Raw genomic sequence first — 19,871 nt, forward strand, 5'->3', positions numbered from 1 at the left:
CTCCAGAAGGTGAAAAGCCAGCAAGCCTCTCTGTTTTCCTCCAGAGGCCTCTAAGATAACCTTCCGGTCCAGGATCTGCTCTGTGGAGCAGGATGAGACGTGCTCACATTTCTTCTTCCAGAAGGTGCACAGGGAGAGCTCTGTGCTCAGCAGCCTGAAGGAAGAAAATGGCTCAGTAACATCATCTCAGACTGACATCCTGAGGATCAGCAAATCCTTTTATGCCAGTCTGTATGACACGGTGCCCACAAACAGTGCAGCCTTCCAGTTGTTCTTACTCTCTATCACAGAGGTCTTAGACGACATTATGCTGTCATCTCGGAATGAGCTGGCTAAAACCCTTGAGTCCTTTAGGAAGGAATAAAACTCCCGGAAGTGATACCTTACCAGCCGGGTTGTACTCGGCTCAGTGGGACGTGATTGGCCAGGACCTGCTGGAGGTATATGACAACATTCTTCTGGCAGGTACCATGAGCAAATCCATGAGGAAAGGTATCATCACCCTCATCTACAAGCGGAAGGTGGGAGGGAGGAAATTAGAAATTAGTGACTAATATCATTGCTGAATGCAGACTACAAAATGCTGTCTAAGGTCATTGCCAACCAGGTCAGGTCTGCCCTGGGATCAGTGATTTACCCCGACCAATCCTGTGCCACACCGGGCAGGATGATCTCTGAGAGCCTCACACTCCTCAGGGATACAATCGCCTACGTGTGGGACGGGGGGGTGGATGCCTGCCTCATCAGCCTGGACCAGGAGAAGGCCTTTGACAGGATATCACACACCTACGTGTGGGACATGCTCTTCAAAATGGGCTTTGCGGAGGGAACCTGCAATTGGATCCAACTGCTCTACACCAACGTAGTCTTAATCAATGAGTGGGACTCAGAAAGCTTCCCAATCCGATCCAGAGTCAGGCCGGGCTGCTCAGTCTCTCCTGCCTTGTTACTGTGCTGCATTGAGCCCTTTGCTGAGTCCATCAGGAAGTTTGGAACCCAAGAGGGGTGGGGGTGATTGTTCCAGGCAGCGGAGGCCTGAAGGTCAAAGCCTCCCCGTACGTGGATGATGTTGCCATTTTTCTGCTTGAGTCGGCTGTTAGTGCACAGACTCAGGAGCATCTGTCACTAGTTCAAACTGGCCTCGGGGGTGGGGACAAGGTAAATTGAAGCAAGAGCGAGGCCATGTTCTTTAGGAGCTGGGCCGACCTATCCTTCATTCTCTTCACCGTCAGGACAGACTACCTGAAGGTGCTGGGAGTATGGTTCAGGGGGGCCAGAGGGTGCACAACATCTTGGGAGGAGTGCATCGCCAAAGTGAAGCAGAAACTGGGTTTTTAGGAGCAGTGCTCCTTCTCCATTGCAGGTAAAAACCTGGGTGTGAGGCACTCTCTCTAATAGTAGTACGTGGTGCGGGTCTGGCCCATTCCCTGAACCTGTGCCATCTTCCACTTCATCTGGACATCTAAGCTGGACTGTCCACAAGAACACTGTACAAAACTCTGGATAAAGGGAGTAAGAACATATCCAATGCCACCCTCATCCTGATGGCCCCAAATGTGTTTGGCCGTATCAAGCTGTGCATACAGCCTCAGTACACAAACATCAAGTGTCACTACTTATTGAGGTTCTACCCGTCCCCGTGTCGTGAAGGATGGGACTGGCCTCATTGCCGTGGAACGCTCCAAGATGTCGGACTGTTCTGTATCACCCGTCCTTTGTGGAGAAATTTGCAAAGAAAAACACCTTTGAGCACATTCATCAGGCAGTGATCAGCACATAGCGTCCTTGAGACCCTGAGGGGAGAAGAAGATGGGTGGATCCTGTCATGTCGTTCCCTTAGCAGACTGTCAAAGTCATTCAGCAAAATGCCTCATCACCACAACTTTCCAACAGACACCAAGACATCACTTGGTGGGTGGTGAGAAGGGCACTACCTGTAAGACCCTATATTTACGTCCATTTGGTGTGTGCCACTGCACACTCTCTCGGAGGCAGGAGTGGGAGCGTGGTGGGGTGGGTGGTGTTGAGACTGTTGCACATCTCCTGCTGGAATATGCTTTTGCAAAGGAAGTCTAGAGAAAGATGCAATGGTTTTTGTTAGGGTTTGTCCCGAGCAGCTCCGTGACGTAGGACTCTGTGCTCTACGGGCTGTTCCCCGGGAGACACACGGAGACAAACTTTGACTGTCCCTGGAGCACCATCAACTCAATGAAAGAAGCTGTTTGGTCTGTCTGAAACTTGTGGGTCTTCCAGAGCAAGGAGTTGACCTTGACTGAGTGTTGCAGACTGGTACATTCCAAGGCTCAGGACTACATGCTGAGGGACGCACTAAACCTTGCAGCAGCTGATGCCAAGGGACAGTGGGAAAAGACCACTCTCTAAGGTCTTTCTGCCATGATATCCCTAGGGCCCATTAACTTAAAGAAACTCACAACTTCCCCCATTATCCCCAGCGCCCCCACCCCACCCAACTCAATAGCTTATGAGATAGCAAGAACTGCAGATGCTGGAGTCTGAGACAATTCACTGTGGAGCTGGAGGAATACAGGCCAGGCAGCATCAGAGGAGCAGGAAAGTTGATGTCTTCAGAAAGGTCCTGAACCGAAACATCAACTTTCCTGCTCCTTTGATGCTGCCTGGCCTGCTGTGTTCCTCCAGCTCCACACTGTGTTATCAGTAGCTTATATTGGGATGTAAATAGTTTCTGCCATGTTTACTAAATGTTCACATGTATTGGGATTGAAGCACCTAGAGTGTAAAATGCTCAACTGAAAAATGTTACATTAGCCAAAATTGAATGAAAAGTCTGACTCAAATTATTTGAACAAGAAAGTAGAAAGAACCTCAGCCTAGCCCTCAACATTGTGCTGGTGGGTTCAGAAGCTGGAGTAGATTTGTGGGAACTATTATTGAGATGTGGATATCAAAAGACCTGGCTCAGCTCTTGTGCCTTTTGCAGCTGAATAGCTGAAACTGGCTCATGGTGCAGTTTCCTGAATGATAGCTGGAGAAGAGGGCTGAATAAAATCATTGGTTACAGCACAGGAGGAGGCCGTTCTGCTGATCGTGTTATTGTGGAAACTCTAAGCGATAGGGTCAGTGGATAGATCAAGAACAACAGTCGTCCTAATACTGATCCCTGTGATCTCCCACTACATACCTTTCTTGTGTCTGAAAAACAATTATTGGGCACTATTGGAGATAGCAAGAATTGCAGATGCTGGAGTTAGAGACAACACAGTGTGGAGCTCCATACTCTATTGGTCACTATTGTTTCCTGCCTGCCAGTTTTGTGTGTGTTCTGCCACTATCCCTTTTATTGCTTGACATTTCTTTGCTGCCACGTCAGATGTGGCAAAGTATCAAATATATTTTGGAAGTGCATTAAGCATATTTCCCTCAGCAATCCTCTCAACTCATCCAAAAAAGACACAATTGCTTAAGTATAATTGACCTTAAATCCATTCTGTCTTCCCTCCACTGATTCATGTTTGTCTAAGAGACTGTTAAATTTTAAAAAAATTCTCCTAAAATAATAACTTTCGTAACTTTCTCTTGAACTCACTGGCCTATAATTGATGGTTTTTTACCCCGTACCCTTTTCTGAACAAGTGTAACTTTCAGTTCCCAGTTCTCTGATGAGGGTTGGAAAATATGGTCTGTCTCTGTGATTTTCCTTTTACTCTTGCTTTTCAGTGTCCTGGATTGCATCTGATCTTGTTCTGATGACTTAACAACTTTTGTACAGCTTTGATGATACAATGGCTTTAGGAGGTATACTTTGTCCTAGTTTTGTTTTTTGTGAAGATAGATTGAGACAGAGGTGATGAGCTGACTGCTCCAAAGCCAATAAACAGCTTGTGAGGCCTTGGGGTTGTTTTTAAAGTTGGAACAATAGAAGCAGCATGAATTGGTGGGGTCAACTGAAGAAGGGTCTAGGCCCGCAATGTCAGCCTTCCTGCTCCTCCGATGCTGCTTGGCCTGCTGTGTTCATCCAGCTCTACACCTTGTTATCTCAGATTCTACAGCATCTGCAGTTCCTACTATCTCTGAACCAGTATAATTAGTTTGTTTTTCAATAGTAGCAATATCTGGGGTCTTGAAGCTGCGTGTAGAAGCTGTTATTCCTCTCTGTTACAGCTAAAAACTGGGGCACTCTTCCTGCTGCTAGAATTGCATGTCAGATAATCTATAATTCAGTTTTTAGAAAAGAGAATTTCTAATAGAGTTAAGTTCTTCCCATTTCTTATTTCTCTTGTCTTTTTAATGTATATGAATAAAATGTGTTTTGCTTCAAGACTGGTAGTTTGACCAATTGAATTGCACCCAGAATGCAATGCCTGGCACTTGCCTTTAAAATTAGAAAAGGTTAGGGTCTAGGTTATCTTAAGGTTTTGAGGGGGTTTCGTTGGGCACATTACACAGCCAGCTGCTTTTCTTACAGGTCAGTTTTATCCAGTTTCTTAGATCCTTCATTTTTAACTGTAACTTGGATGACCTAATTTCTTGGTTAAGATAGATATCAAGAACTCAGCCATGTTCCAGGCTCAATGGGCAAGTCCCTTTATTGGGCCCTAATTATAACCTTATTGCTTTATACTATTTAGATATTTGTAAGAGAATATTTATATTTCCTCTTTGTTAGCTGCTAATCTCTTTGTACTTACTCTTTGTTCCTCATTACTTTTTCATTCCCATTATCTCTGAACTTTCTATATTCAGCCAAAATCTTGTGTTGTTTACCAGTATGACATCTGTCATAGAACATAGAACAGTACAGCATAGTACAAGCCCTTCGGCCCACGATGTTGTGCCAACCTATTACCCTGCATACCCTACATTTTACTATCCTCCATGTGCCTATCCAAGAGTCGTTTAAAAGTCTCTAATGTATCTGACTCCACTACCACACAGCCACCGCTCTCTGTGTGAAGAACCTACCTCTGACATCTCCCCTATACCTTCTTCCAATCACTTTAAAATTATGCCCCCTCGTAATAGTCATTTCCGCCCCGTGAAAAAGTCTCTGACTATCCACTCTATCTATGCCTCTCGTCATCTTGTAAACCTCTATCAAATCACCTCTTCTCTTTCTTCTCTCCAATGAAAAAAGCCCGAGCTCCCTCAACCTTTCCTCATAAGACCTGCCCTCCAGTCCAGGCAGCATCCTGGTAAATCTCCTCTACACCCTCTCTAAAGCTTCCACATCTTTCCTGTAATGAGGTGACCAGAACTGAATACCGTATTCCAAGTGTGGACTAACCAGAGTTTTATAGAGCTGCAGCATTACCTCTAGGCTCAATTCCCCTGCCAATGAAAGCCAACACACCATACGCCTTGTTTACAACCCTATCAACTTGGGTCACAACTTTGAGGGATCCATGGACGTGGACCCCAAGATCCCTCTGTTCCTCCACACTGCCGAGAATCCTACCATTAACCCTGTATTCTGCATTCAAATTCGACCTTCCAAAATGAATCACTTCACACTTTTCTGGGTTGAATTCCAACTGCCACTTCTTTGCCCAGCTCTGCATCCTGTCCATGTCCCGTTGCAACCTACAACAGCCCTCCACAACTCCACCAACCTTTGTGTCATCGGCAAACCTATTAACCCCCCCCTTCCACTTCCTCATCCAAGTCATTTATAAAGATCACAAAGAGCAGAGGTTCCAGAACAGATCCCTGTGGAACGCCACTGGTCACCGAGCTCCAGGCTGAATACTTTCCATCTACTACCACCCTCTGTCTTCTATTGGACAGCCAGTTTTGTATCCAGACAGCCAAATTTCCCTGAAACCCATGCCTCCTTACTTTCTGAATGAGCCTACCATGTGGAACCTTATCGAATACCTTGCTAAAATCCATATACACCACATCCACTGTTCTATCTTCTTTGATGTGTTTTGTCACATCCTCAAAGAATTCAATAAGGCTTGTGAGGCATGACCTGCCCCTCACAAAGCCATGCTGATTATTTCTAATCAAACTGTGCTTTTCCAAATAATCATTAATACCATCTGTCAGAACCCTGTCCAATAATTTGCCCAGCACAGAAGTAAGACTGACTGGTCGGTAATTTCCAGGATCATCCCTATTCCCTTTCTTGAGCAAGGGAATGACATTTGCCACCCTCCAATCTACTGGCACTACTCCAGTGGACAGTGAGGATGCAAAGATCATTGCCAAAGGGGCAGCAATCTCTTCCCTTGCTTCCCGTATAACCTTGAGTATATCCCGTCTGGCCCAGGGGACTTATCTATCCTCATGTTTTTCAAAATCTCTAGCACATCCTTCTTCCTAACAACAACCTGTTCGAGCATACCTGCCTGTTTCGTGCTGTCCTCACAAATGTCAACGTCTCTCTCACTGGTGAATACTGAAGCAAAGTATTCATTAAGGACCTCGGCTACCTCTGACTCCGCACACAAGTTCCCTCCACTGTCCCTGATTGGCCCTATCCTCACTCTGGCCATCCTCTTGCTCCTCACATAAGTATAGAAAGCTTTGGGGTTTTCCTTGATCCTACCCGGCAAGGTTTTCTCATACCCCCTTCTAGCTCTCCTAAGTCCATTCTTCAGTTCCTTCCTGGCTACCTTGTTGACCTCTAGAGCCCTGTCCGATCCTTGCTTCCTGAACCTTAAGTAAGCTTCCTTCTTCCTCTTGACTAGATGTTCCACATGTCTTGTCATCCAAGGTTCCTTCACCTTACCATCACTTCCTTGCCTCAGTGGGACAAACCTATCCAGTACTCGTAGCAAGTGCTCCCTAAACAACCTCCTCATTTCTATTGTGCATTTCCCTGAGAACATCTGATCCCAATTTATGCTCTGCAGTTCTTGCCTAATAGCATTGTAATTCCTCCTCCCCCAATTAAATACTTTCCCATACCATCTGCTCCTATCCCTCTCCATGACTATAGTAAAAGTCAGGGAGTTGTGATCACTATCACCAAAATGCTCTCCCACTTGCACTTATAATGTGCACTTATTTAGTTTCAACTAATTCTGTGCCTTTCATACACCCAGGGGATTGTGACACTTTGTCCCATCTATCCACCACCACCAACACCCCTGCCCCCCCCGGGTCTGAAGAATGTATTCAAAAGCAGTCCATTGATCTATTCAGTTTGCTTGCCAATTGCTGATTCCAGTTAATCTGGCCCAAATATGTTTACGCCCTCTGAAACTGACCCCTCTCTAATTAATTGCTGTTACTCTGGATTATTCCTTGTCCTTTTCAAAATCTAACCCAAACCTTGTACTGACAGCGCTATCTAAATGTTCCCCTCTGATTGTTCGACCTGAATGCTTCCATCCTAATTAGACTCAAACACACTCAACCACACTCAACCAGAAATTTATCCTGAACTCGGTTTGGAAATTTGGATTTTGAAGACGAATCACAGGATTTAAAACTAATCCTGTTTCTCTCTCTCTCTCTCTCTCTCTCTCTTCTCCGAATGTAGATGGTGTCAGACCTGCTGAGTTTCTCCAGCATTTTCTGTTTTTTCAGAAATTCTTCCCCTCTCTTCCATTCGTGTTAATTATCCTAACAGACCGGAAATCTAATAAAATCATCAGAACTACTCTATTGTTTTTGAGCCTTTCTGCAATTTAAAAAGAAAATTGTTTTCTTCTCTCTCCTACTAGTTGATGGTCTGCAGAAAACACCCAGGAATGTGATTTCGGCTTCATTGTTTCTTTGATCCAACCAAGTCATTTTTTATCATCATCTCCAGCATTCCTTAGTTATCTTAATGCTCATTTATTTCCTTTCCTATCTTTCCTAAACTCCTTGTATCATGAAATATTTAGGACCTAGTCCTGCTCTTTGGGCCAGGCTTTTATTATTGACACAAAAACATATTTCCACATTCATCCCTGCAGCTCAATAGCCACTTTATTTACCACACTCCATGCAATCACCCAAATACACAATAAACATCATCCAGAAATTATCCACCACCCACCAGGCTCACCACCTGGGCCAAACTCATCCTCAGTCTGAATAACTTCTCTTTATTAACTCCTGCCACTTTAGGTCAATGGTGTGGCTATGGGTACTTGCATAGGCCCCAGTTATGGCTGTACCTTTGTGGGTTGTGTGGAACATTCCTTGTTCTGGTCCTACTCTGGATCCCACCCACATCTTTTTCCGGTATAGTGATGAAATCATCGGTACTGCTTCCCTCTCTTGTCCAGAATTGGAATTTTACTGTTTTGCTTCAGTGTTCCATCCCGCTCTCACCTTCACCTGGTTCATCTCTAACTCCTCCCTTTCCTTTCTTGACATCTGTCTTTCATTTCTGGGGATAGATTGGCCACCATTATCCACTATAAACCAACCAACTTTCACAGTTACCTTGACTATACACTCTTGCACCCTGCTTCCTGTAAAGAATCCATTCCATTCTCTCAAATCCTCCCCCTCTGCCACATCTGTCCTGATGATGTCAACTTTGACAAGGGAGCCTTAAAAATGTCCACGTTCTTCCTCAACTGAGGATTCCCCAGCACCATCATCAACAGGGCCCTCAACTGGGTGCGACCCATCTCCCGCACTCCCACCCTCACACCCTGCCTTCCCATCCACAACAGCATTGGGTCCCCCTTGTCTTTATCTACCATCCCACCAGCATCCACATCCAGAGGATCATTAGCCACTGTTTCTGCCACATCCAGCAGGATGCCACCACCAGACACATATTCCCCTCCCCTCCCTTGTCTGCCTTCCACAAGGGCCATTCCCTCCGGGACACCCTGGTCCACTCCTCCTTCACTCGCAACACCCTCCCGCACCTCAACAACACCTTCCCCTGCAACCGCTGAAGGTGTAACACCTACCTGTTTACCTCCTTCCCAGTATCCGCGGGCCCAAACATATCTTCCAGGTGAAACAGTTCTTTACCTGCACTTCCCACAATCTAGCCTACTGCATTCACTACTCACAATGTGGTCTCTCTGTATTTGAGAGACGAAACACAGACTGGGTGAATGCTTTGTAGAACACCTATGTTCTGTCCACAAAAATGATGCTGAGCTTCCAGTTGCCTGCCACTTCCACACCCCATCACATTCCCTGGCCAACATCTCTGTCTCAGGTTTGCTGTAGTGCTCCAGCAAAGTTCAGCACAAGCTGGAAGAACGGAACCTCATTTTGGAACACTGCTGCAGCCTTCAGGACTCAACATGGAGTTCAATAATTTTAGGGCTCGAGGCACCTTGTCCCATGTCCTTATCCCTAACCCAGGCACCAGGCCTTATCATCACATGGACTGCTACACACACACTCATTGTCAGCTCCTAATAGTCCCCATTAGCAGCCATTTATTCTCCCAGACTGAGCGTTATCCATTCCTTTGTGTGTCCAACTGTTTTTCTCTTTGAGCTCTATCTCCACCTATCACTTATCCCCTCCCCCCAACACACACACACACACACACACACACACACACACACAGCCTCATCCTTGCTAATAGCACCAAGTGTTTTGTATGAATATTGAATGATTGGCTTGGTGTTAAGAATAGAGGTCAAATTTGGCTAAATATCTGACAAGGAGGAAGGTACAGGGATGTTGGAGGGAATGGAGATGTGGCAGTACAGCTCCTCAAGTATGCCAGCATGGACACAGTGAGTTGAACAGTTTAATGAACTGTAATTATCCTAATTCCATGAGTTTAAATGGATACTTGCCTTTGACTCCTAGGTGTATGGAGTGAATACAGAGTAACTGTATGTCCTGCGCTGTCAGATGCAGAACTCCTTGCACTCTCTCTACCCATACGTCAGAGGCTTGAGCTCCAGCTCGTACTCTGTATTTATATCTTTCTTTGTTTCTCTATCAGGTATTGAACAAAATGGCCTGGATTTCACTCGGCAGGTGAGTGGATGTGCAGTGTGAGGTTATGAATCAACCTTTTGACAAATTTATTTTTTATTCTAACCCAAATGAGGGGGAAAAAGTCATTGACTAACAAAGAAAAGATGGAAACAATGGGATATTTAATCAAGTTGTGTAAGTTTCAGATCAAGTTTATTATTTTATTAACTCGGCGTATTGGCATGGATGGCTGAACTTTCCAAATTCTGCTTAGCAACTCTCCAACATTTGGAACAATATAGAGGGAGATTTACTCTCTCTGGAGAAACTCAGCAGGTCTGGCAGCGTTGGTAGAACTTTTGGACGAAGGATCAATGAACTCAATGTTAACTGTTTCTCCCTCTGCCAGGGCTGCTGTGTTTCTCCCAGGTATTTCTGTTTTTGTTTCAGATTTATTTTACTCTATCTGACTGGGCTGTACAAGCTGTGGGAGTGTTTGATAGGGGCAGCGCAAATTGTAAGTGAAATCTTCAGTCTTCTGCAATGACTGTGCTTGGGGTAATAAGAGCCAATACCTATGGAGTCAGTATACACCTTGTTATCTCAGTATAACAGGTTATTTGTTTTCATAGAAATTCATCCAAAAAGAATTGGTGCCTTGGAGGAATGGGGGTTTCTAAAGATTCTATAAGAGTCTCCTTGTACTGTTACCAGTTAATCCAGGTAATTCTAGTTGGAAGCAAAGTGACATGTTGAGCTGTTTAGTTAGCTGAAGCCCCTCTGCTCCTGAAGAGAGGCTCTCTCTGTAGTTTGGATTTTTAGCTATTTTGGTAGTGTTTGCCTTTATTTTCAGATCACCAGTGAATGGTTTGCTGTAGTGATCTCAAGTGGCTGCGGTTAAGCTCAGGAAATGAGCACCTGGAGCAGCTGTAATTTGCATACAGAAAGAAGGTAGGGCCCAAGTTTACCCAGTTGAACCAGTTTGCTTCCGGACCTGTGACTACATCCAGTTGACATTTAACACTCGTTGCGTTCAGATTCAGGCTGAGAAATTGGTTCTGAAATTAGTATCTTAATTTTGTAATTACCTCAAGTCAATTTCCTCTTCATAAACTTTAAGAGGAGTAGAGAATAGATTAAGAATAAGATGATTGATGAGCAAGGCCAAAATTTATGGAGTTGGTTTTGTTTAGTTTTTCAAAAGATGTACTCCATTGAGAGAGATTTAAATAAGAATGATGAACCCTCTGCAGCTAACTAAAGTTAAAAATAATAGTCAAATTTTAATTTCAATTTTGTGAAGGTTGCAAATAGTCCGAAGATTGAGAATATTTTAAAAATCCAATGAAGAATAACTAAAAATATAGAAAGTGCATATAGAGTAAACTAGCAAGAAAAATGACAAATGTTTCTAATGAATATAAAATGGAAAAGAATAGCTAAATGTTTGTCCCTTAAAGGATGAAACAGGGAGAGTTGTACTAGGAAAAGGATGTTTTGCATCTGTCATCAGTTTAAAAAATACTAAAAGCATCTCAATAACAATAGAAAATCCAGGGGCGAAGGATGTGAGGAATTATCATCAGTAGAGAGGGAGGGAGGGTGGAAAGTGCAAGAAATATTGATGGGATCAAAGGCTGTTAAGCCCGTTGACCTTGATGGCCTGCATTCTAGGGACTTAAAAGAAGAGGCTACTGAGATAGCGAATGTGTCGGTGGTAAATCTGCCAAAATTTCCTCTGCTGGAAAGATCCCAGCACAGTGGAGAACTATAAACTGGAAACATGACATCTCTATTCGAGAAAGGAAGAGGATGCAAAGAACCAAACTACAGCTATATTAGCTAAATATCTGTATTTGGGGAAAATGCTGTAATCTATTGTTAAAACACCAGGTTGAATGACCTTTTTTCTGTGCTGTAACTTTTCTCTGTTTCTAGAAAGTAGTAACAGTACATTTGGCAAATCATAATACAATCAGGCAAAGTCAACATACTTTCACAAAAAGGAAATCAAATTTTCTAAACTTGTGTTTGAGGATGGTGGAAAAAGGGAAATAAGTAAATGTACTTATGCTCCATGGCCTGGATCAAGGCAGCTATTTTGTGTAAACCTTTTGTGGGAGGTCCAACAGCAACTACCTTCCATTTTCTAGATCAAAACTGAAGATCAGAGTGATTCTCCTGCACAGGTACCAGCAGAGGCAGGTCACCTTCGCTCCTGTGAGGCTCCTTCCATGGTGTCAGGCAGTCCGATGTCAGCAGTGAGTATATCTACAGGTCACTGCGATCCATTTGTACAGACAGTCTGTCCTGTGGTTTTTTCTTGCTGCGAGTATCTGAATTCTTCTGACTTGTTTGTAACTTTTCCCTGCTAAGTGTTTCTAATGGGCAATGAGTTGTAGATACTGGGTTTACAGAGTACAAAGCTTTTCAGGAGAAAGCGTTTGGATTGCTTTAGAATCCCTAACATCTCCACAGTGGGAAATTTCCCTTCTTTAAGATGAGCCCTTTCATCACTGGTGGACTTTCTTACAGATTTCTACATAGACCTGAGGTTGTTTTGAATTGGGGTGGGGGTGTGGTGGGGGTTTGGTGAGATGCAGTGGCGGGGGGAAAGAGTGCTGATTGGAAACTGGGGGCATTAGCCTGATGTTTAACCATGCCGTATGCTGTTCAGGACCTGCAGCCACTTCACACCCTGCAGCAACTTGTGGTGGTACCTGGACATCACTTGCAAACAGCAGCAACATTCCTCCTCCCCCAAACACAACAAAGCCAACAAGGTAAGGTCCATTCCTGCTGTTCCTAGTAACAGACTGTAAAACGTCTTTGTTCTAGACCCACATCGTGATGGGAATGGGATAGATGTGCATAAGCAATGTGGTGGACCCTATAGTGGGGCTCTGAGGCAGGAGGATGTGCCATTGAGTTCCAACTGAGTGACCAGCTGTGTGGCAGCTTAAAAATTTGCACCTTTTTGCAAATTGTGGGTGTGGTTTAAATGGCAACATCGAAAAGGTCTGGTCCTATAGCAGTAAAAATATTAGGCCTTGCACATTATTTAAAATAATCTCAAATCCCGTAATAATCCCACCCCCTTCCCTACCCCTGCAAATCTCTCGGTTCTTGCTGAGGGGTGATGACAATTTAGTATACTTTTGGGAACAACTATTCCTGCTCTAGGACTTTTCTAACACTTTTAGTTTTCAGTTCATTTGCGTGGGAATGAGGCAGGAATGGTAGGAAGCTGCCTATTGGCCCCCTCTTCTATCTGGGGCGCTCCAGCAGCACCAGGAGCAATTGGAACAGAAGGGTCCCATGCCTTCCTCATTATTTCAATTCCCCTGACCCATCCATCCTGGCACTGATCCTGAGGATATTCAAGACAGATGTTCCAGTGGATTTTCATGTACTTGTTTAATTGATTTTTGTCTCAGAGATGCTTGTTATAGTTTGTAATTTGTAAATGTTTTTCCAGGTTCGCTGCAATCTCCAAACCTGTTGCCGTTGACCTCACAATCACAAAGCAGTCTCCTGCCACCCCAGCCTGGTATGGGGATCACGCCACAGGTCAGTGAACCACACAAACTGTTCTATAACAGTTTCAGTCCAAAGCAGCTTTGCTCAGAGTTGAAGGGGACAGTTTTCAACTTGACCTAAATCCTGAGAGCTCAACTGGTGGTGACCCTCCCACCTGCTGCATGACTCTTGGCACTATGGGATCCTGCAGCATAGTCTGGAAGGTTAAGGTGCCAGTGCCCACTGACCATGCCCAAATATAGTAGGTGGGAGTAATACCAGACTTGACTGTTTTGGTATCAATCTGTTTGAATATAATTAAATATTTGACAATTAGAAATTTATTGATTTGTTGTACAAACTGAGATTCTAGATAGTCAAAACCGTGCTTGTAGAAAACACAACTTAGTTTCTCTGCATGACTCTGCTCATGCAATCTTTCTGAATTGGTGAACTGAACTTGTTCTGGTTTTGCAGGCAGCCATTCGGCCAAGTCTAGTGGGCTCAGCCTTGGAGCCACATTTGGAAACTCTTCCTCCACTTCAGGTTCCAAAACACATTGCCCCAAAGCATGTTACATCTGTCCAGACAGATGAACCCAGCGACTTGGAGGAGCTCGAGCAGTTTGCAAAAACATTCAAGCAAAGGCGGATTAAACTGGGGTTCACACAGGTAAAAGGATGGCATTTAGGGGTTTGGGGAACTGTAGGAGCTCTACTTGTATCTGATTAACTGGAACCTTTTAAACTTGGTGAATGGTGGAGCTTTGCTGTCTCGGTAGATGTCTGCACTCTAAGGAATGCTTGGGCACAGTCAGGGTCAGTCAACCTGCTGATCATGCCTGACCAATCAGGAGAGAACCAAGTTCCAGAGCCCTTGCCATTTATTCTCTAACTGGGATATGTTCCAACTTTAACCATCTTCACCTGTTTCATTAATGACCTTCCCTCCATCATAAGGTTAGAAGTGGGATGCTCACTGATGATTGCACACTTGCAACTCCTCAGATTCCGAAGCAGTCCATGTTCAAATGCATGAGCTCCAGACAATATCCAGGTTTGAGCTGACGAGTATCAAGTAACATTTGTATCTCACAAGTGCAAGGCAATGACTATCTCCAGCAAAAGAGAATCTAACCATTACTGCTCGACATTTAATGGTATTACAATTGCTGAACCTCCCTCCATCCAGATCCAGGGGCTAAAACTGACCAGAAACTGAATTGGAACAGCCATTTAAATAATGTAGTTACTAAAGCAGGTCAGGAGCTAGGAATCCTGGAGTGAGTAACTGATCTCCTGACTTCCCTCAAGCCTGTCCCCTATCTACAAACCTGCTTTCCACCAACAACACAAGGTGCTTGACTCCATCCAGGGCAAAGCAGTCTGCTTGATTGGTACTCCCGCTCCCACTGGCACTGTGTTGTAGCAGTATATACTAAATATGAGATGCATTGCAGAAATTTACCAAGCGCCCTTAGCCCCTTTCAAACCCAAGACCACTACTATCTAGAAGTACAAAAACAAAGTTGCTGGAAAAGCTCAGCAGGTCTGGCACCATCTGTGGAAAAGAAAACAGAGTTAACGTTTCGGGTCCGGTGACCCTTCCTCAGAACTCCTAGATAGAGTTAATGGTATTTACTATCTAGAAGTACACAGATACATGGGAACAGCACCACCAGCAAGATCCCCTCCAAGCCACACACCATCCTGCTTTGGAAATGTATCACCATTGTTCCTGTCACTGTTGCTGGGTCAAAATCCTGGAAATTCCCTCCTGAACTGCATTGTGGACTGAACAGTTTGAAGAAGGCAGGTCACCACCACGTTCTCCAGGGCAGCTAGGATGGGTGGTTATGAGTCACTGGGGTGCCATGCTGGAAATCTAACTATAATCTAACCTTGCTATATCCAAAGTCGCCATTAAAAGTAAAGATTTTAAAAAGTACACATAATTTCCTAATTTACCGACTTTCAGATTGATAGAAAACATGGACCAGGAGTTCGTACTCAACAGAAATCACTATTTATTACAAGTAATTAGGCTCCAGCTGCAAGTAAATGGTTATAACTGTTAGTATGCAATTCTATTAATTAAAACACTAATCCTCTTAAACTATTTCATGCTGTTTGAGAGTTATGGGCAGAGGAGGACAAACTGGAAAGACAGTCCAGTTGTCTTTGTTCCCAGGTTCTATGGTTGAAGTGGTCCTCATGACCAATATTCTGTCTAAACTGTGTGTGTACATACAGCTGCTGTGAGGATCCATGCGCAGCAAATGCATGCTAATAGCATTTGTTTCGCTCTTGCTCACCCACTCTTGCCCGTTCCAGCCCCAAGCTGTTCACTTACCTGGGAACCAATTGCTCCATTCTTGGCAGGTGAAGTAGTCTGTGTCTTTGATACTTGTCACTAGCCCATAGACCAATCAACCTCTTGTTGCCCGCAAAAGCTGTATCTGAACACCCCTTTGGCTCCAAGTCATCTGCTACTCAAACTCCGATTACTGGTCCTAAAAGTTTGAGTTGGGACGTCACATTGAGGTTGTACAGGACATTGGTGATGCCTCTTCTGGAATACTGTGTCCAGTTCAGGTCGCCCAGTTATAGGAAGGATATTATTAAGCTGGAGAGGATTCAGAAGAGATTTACCAGGATGTTGCTGGGTATGAAAGGTTTGTATTATGAACAAAGGCTGGGACTTTTCTCACTGGAGTGTAGGAGGTTGAGAGGTGACCTGGTAGAAGTTTATAAAATAATGAGAGGTACAGATAGAGTTAATGGTATTTATCTTACCCCTAGAATGGGGGATTTCAAGACGAGGGGGCATACTTTTAAGGTGAGAGGAGAGAGATTTTAAAAAAGACATGAGACAAATTTCTTACACAGAGGATGGTTCATGTGTGGAATGAACTTCATGAGGAAGTGATTGATGTGGGTACAATTACAACTTTTAAAAGACATTTGGATAGGTACATGAATAGGAAGAGTTTGGAGGGATATGGGCCAGAAACAGGCAGATGAGACTAGTTTAGTTTGGGATTATGTTGGACTGGTTGGACCGAAGGATCTGTTTCTGTGCTGTATGATTCTATGGTCCTGACCTGAAACGTCAACTTTCCTGCTCCCCTGATGCTGCTTGGCCTGCTGTGTTCCTCCAGCTCCACACTGTGTTGTTTCCCACTCCAGCATCCGTAGTTCTTGCTATGACTGGTTTTAAAACACCACTTTTTGAAAAAATTTCCGTCCACAGTTTGTTAAAAAGACATGCTCCTTACAAGAGCAATAAATGATGGCCCAGCCAGTGATACCCATATCCCATGAATGAGACACCTGACATATTAGTGAAATGGGCAGTCATGTGACCAATGAAATTTAATGCCAAGAAGTCTGAAATGATATACTTCTACTGAAAGCACGGGGAGGACCCTATAAATAAAGAATAATATGTTAAACGGTGTGCAAGGAGTCCTGAGGATATACGTGCACAGATAGAGGAAGGTGGTAAAGCAGGTTGAGAAAGCAATTAACAAGGTGTACACAATTTTATTTTCTGGACCGTAGACTTGAAGTGGAAAAAGATACTGATTTTAATCCAAGGAAGATGTACAGTTTGAAAGAAGTTATCTGAACTCTATGTTCTGTCTGCAATGCCATCACACTCACTTGGAGAGATGTTAGAGACCTCTCCTCTGTGCGTGTGTTCAGTGACACAGATCCTGTTTGTAAAACCAAAGGGATGTGTGTGTAGAAGTATTCAAACACAGTAACAACTTGATTGGTTCTTTTGGTAAATGGCTACAGCATGGTTTGGATAATACAACAGAAACATATGAAGTTAAAACATTTCCCTTTTCTGTGTAGAGAAGTAAAAGAAAACCCAGAACAACTAGCTACTCTCCTTTGTTTTCTTTCCCATCCTGAGAGACACTGGTGAATCATCACTTGATGAATGAAAGGTTGAGAATTGGTGCAACCTTGTGACTTCCTCGGAATCAAAAGTAAACGTTCCATCAACATCTGTAATAAGATTTGTGCTAGAATTGTGTCTTTGAGGATTTGGTTTTTTTTTGTTCCTTCTTGCCTGTGACATGTCTTGTCTCTGCGTATCTGACTGTATGTGTGCAGGTATTTTGTTTAATATAAAGGAGTGGCATCATAGAGTTATACATAAGCAATCTGTATTTTAACCAAGGAGGGACTAGGAACAATCTTGAATACAGAAACCTGATGGGAGTTTTCTTTGACAGCCAACTACATTAGGGACTTTGGATAGTTTGATTTAAATACTTCCAAATTTGTGTCAACTCTTGATTTCCAGAATGCTCCCCCAGTGTGTTGTGATAGGATTTTTATATTGAGGCATGGGGGTACCAAAGCAAGGTGGTTATGGTCATCAAATACTGGCTCTGCCATAACTCGAATATTATCTAATTCTGGGCACCATAATTCCTTTGGAAGGATGTGAAGGCAATTAGAGAGAGTACAGAAAAGATCAGACAATGTGGCTCTAGTGATGAGAGCTTTAAATTATGTGGATAAATCTGTGAAGCTGGGATTGTTGACCTTGGAGAAAATGGATATGAAATTTGATAGGGGTGCTCAAAATCCTGAGGGGTGTGAACACACTTGAAGAGAAATTGAGTGGTAAGATGGAGAACCAGAGAAAGCAGTTTTAAAGGAATGGCAAAGGAACCAAAATGTTTTTATACAACAAATGGCTAGGATTGGGCATGCACTCTGGGAGTGGTGGAGTTGGATCAATTGTGGTCTTGAGAAAGGAATTGGGTAGTTGTAAAGAGTTAGATATTGCAGGAGAAAAGTATGGGAGTGGGGCTAACCGAGTTGTTCGTGGAGAGCTAGCAAGGGTTTGGTGGGCTGAATGGCCTCCTGTGTTGTAAATTACTTGCTATTCTAGGTTAAAATAATTTCCCAAGTGCAAACTTGTAGTGGTGTGAAATCTGTTAAATCCGGCTGCCCACAAATTTAAATTTGGGCAGTAGCCTATAGGAGCTTCCTTCTGTACTTAATTACAGTCAATGTCTATCAGTGTTACACTGCTCAGATTGTTAACATTGTCAAAACCCACTCCCCTCATTTAAGGGAGGGAAATGGCAATGTCATCATGGAAAAATTTACAATTGGTCTGTATGTTGCTAAAATCCTTTGATTCTTTGCAGGGTGATGTGGGATTAGCAATGGGAAAACTCTATGGAAACGATTTCAGTCAAACGACCATTTCTAGGTTCGAGGCTTTGAACCTGAGCTTCAAGAACATGTGTAAACTCAAGCCGCTGTTGGAGAAATGGCTGAGTGACGCAGGTATGCCAACTCTGGTTGGGAGGTAACAGTCGGCCATTAGAGTTAACCTTCCTGATTCTCTCTCATTGGTATTTCTGAAATGTTTTCAGCAAATTCTTCCAAAGTCAACTGCCCTGATTGAAATGTTTTTACCTTGGGGTGGTGGGAGGAACGTTTAAACTTACCACTCGCAATTGCATGCTCCTGTGTTTGTGGAATCCTGCGATGCGCATGTTGTGACAACAGCCAACAGTGACTACATCCTAGAAGTACTTCATTGGCTTTAAATAAGACTTCTGGTGATCATGAAAAGTGCTACGTGAATGCATGCCTGTCTTTCCTTCTGTGATCTAAATGACATTCCTGTATTCTTATTTAACATTAGTCCTTTCATTTAATTCCCTATTAATGTTTTCCTGATCTTTGCCCCTTTTTACATTGGGACCTGCCCTCCATTCTCTTCAGGGCTGGGATTTTGTTTTGCTGGGTCATTTGGGTTTAGTGCAGTTATTACTTTCTCCTGTGTCACCTAGCTGTTGTCAGCATCCTGGTGAGCAACTCGGTTATTTCTAACTGTGGATGAATTTACACATTCCCTTCGACTCTTGCGCTCTCCTGCTCTCTCCCACCTTTACGTTTGTAATATTCATACTTGGACGGTTGTTTCCTTTGGCAGAAAACGTTCCTTCTGATTCCACACTGAACAGCCTGACATCTCTCCCCACACAACTGATTGGGTTGGAGGGTCTTGGCCGCAAAAGGAAGAAGCGGACGAGCATTGAGACCAATATTCGGGTAACACTGGAGAAGCGTTTTCGTGAGGTGAACAGATCAAGAATATTTATCCCTGATCAGATTGGGTCAGCTCCAGGATAAGGGACTGAATGGATTTCTCATTTGCATGGCAAACAATTTGTTCCAACTAATGTATTGACTCATGGCTTTTGAAAAGTCTGTGTTTCCCTCCTCTGTGACCCTTATCTGCACTTTCCATTAGTAATAATTATAAAAACAAAATACTGGGGAAAAACCTGGATCTGGCAGCCTCTGTGGAGAGGACTAGAAAGGAGGTTCCACTAAAAGAATTTGAAGAGTTAGAAGTTAAATTGAAAAGCAGAACTTTCAAGGTAATCACCTTGGGATTGCTATCTGAGCAGCAGGCACTGGCAGAGTGTAAATAAAGTCAATGAATTTAAATGCGTAGATCCAAGATTGGTGTGGGTGGGA

The 19,871-nt window shown here is 43.7% G+C and overlaps 1 protein-coding gene across 1 annotated transcript; it reads left to right on the forward strand.

The window, feature by feature from the left end:
* Positions 1-323: 323 nt before the first annotated feature.
* On the forward strand, positions 324-19,520 carry LOC109923136 (POU domain, class 2, transcription factor 3-like). Its single transcript, XM_048615345.1, has 8 exons — positions 324-465; positions 9,851-9,885; positions 11,979-12,086; positions 12,503-12,608; positions 13,304-13,395; positions 13,822-14,016; positions 18,524-18,665; positions 19,321-19,520. Exons 1-8 carry the CDS (start codon positions 324-326, stop codon positions 19,518-19,520), a joined length of 1,020 nt encoding a protein of 339 aa, XP_048471302.1.
* Positions 19,521-19,871: the final 351 nt, after the last annotated feature.

Source organism: Rhincodon typus, chromosome 32, assembly GCF_021869965.1.
Source record: "Rhincodon typus isolate 14 chromosome 32, sRhiTyp1.1, whole genome shotgun sequence".
In the NCBI taxonomy this organism is placed as follows: domain Eukaryota; kingdom Metazoa; phylum Chordata; class Chondrichthyes; order Orectolobiformes; family Rhincodontidae; genus Rhincodon; species Rhincodon typus.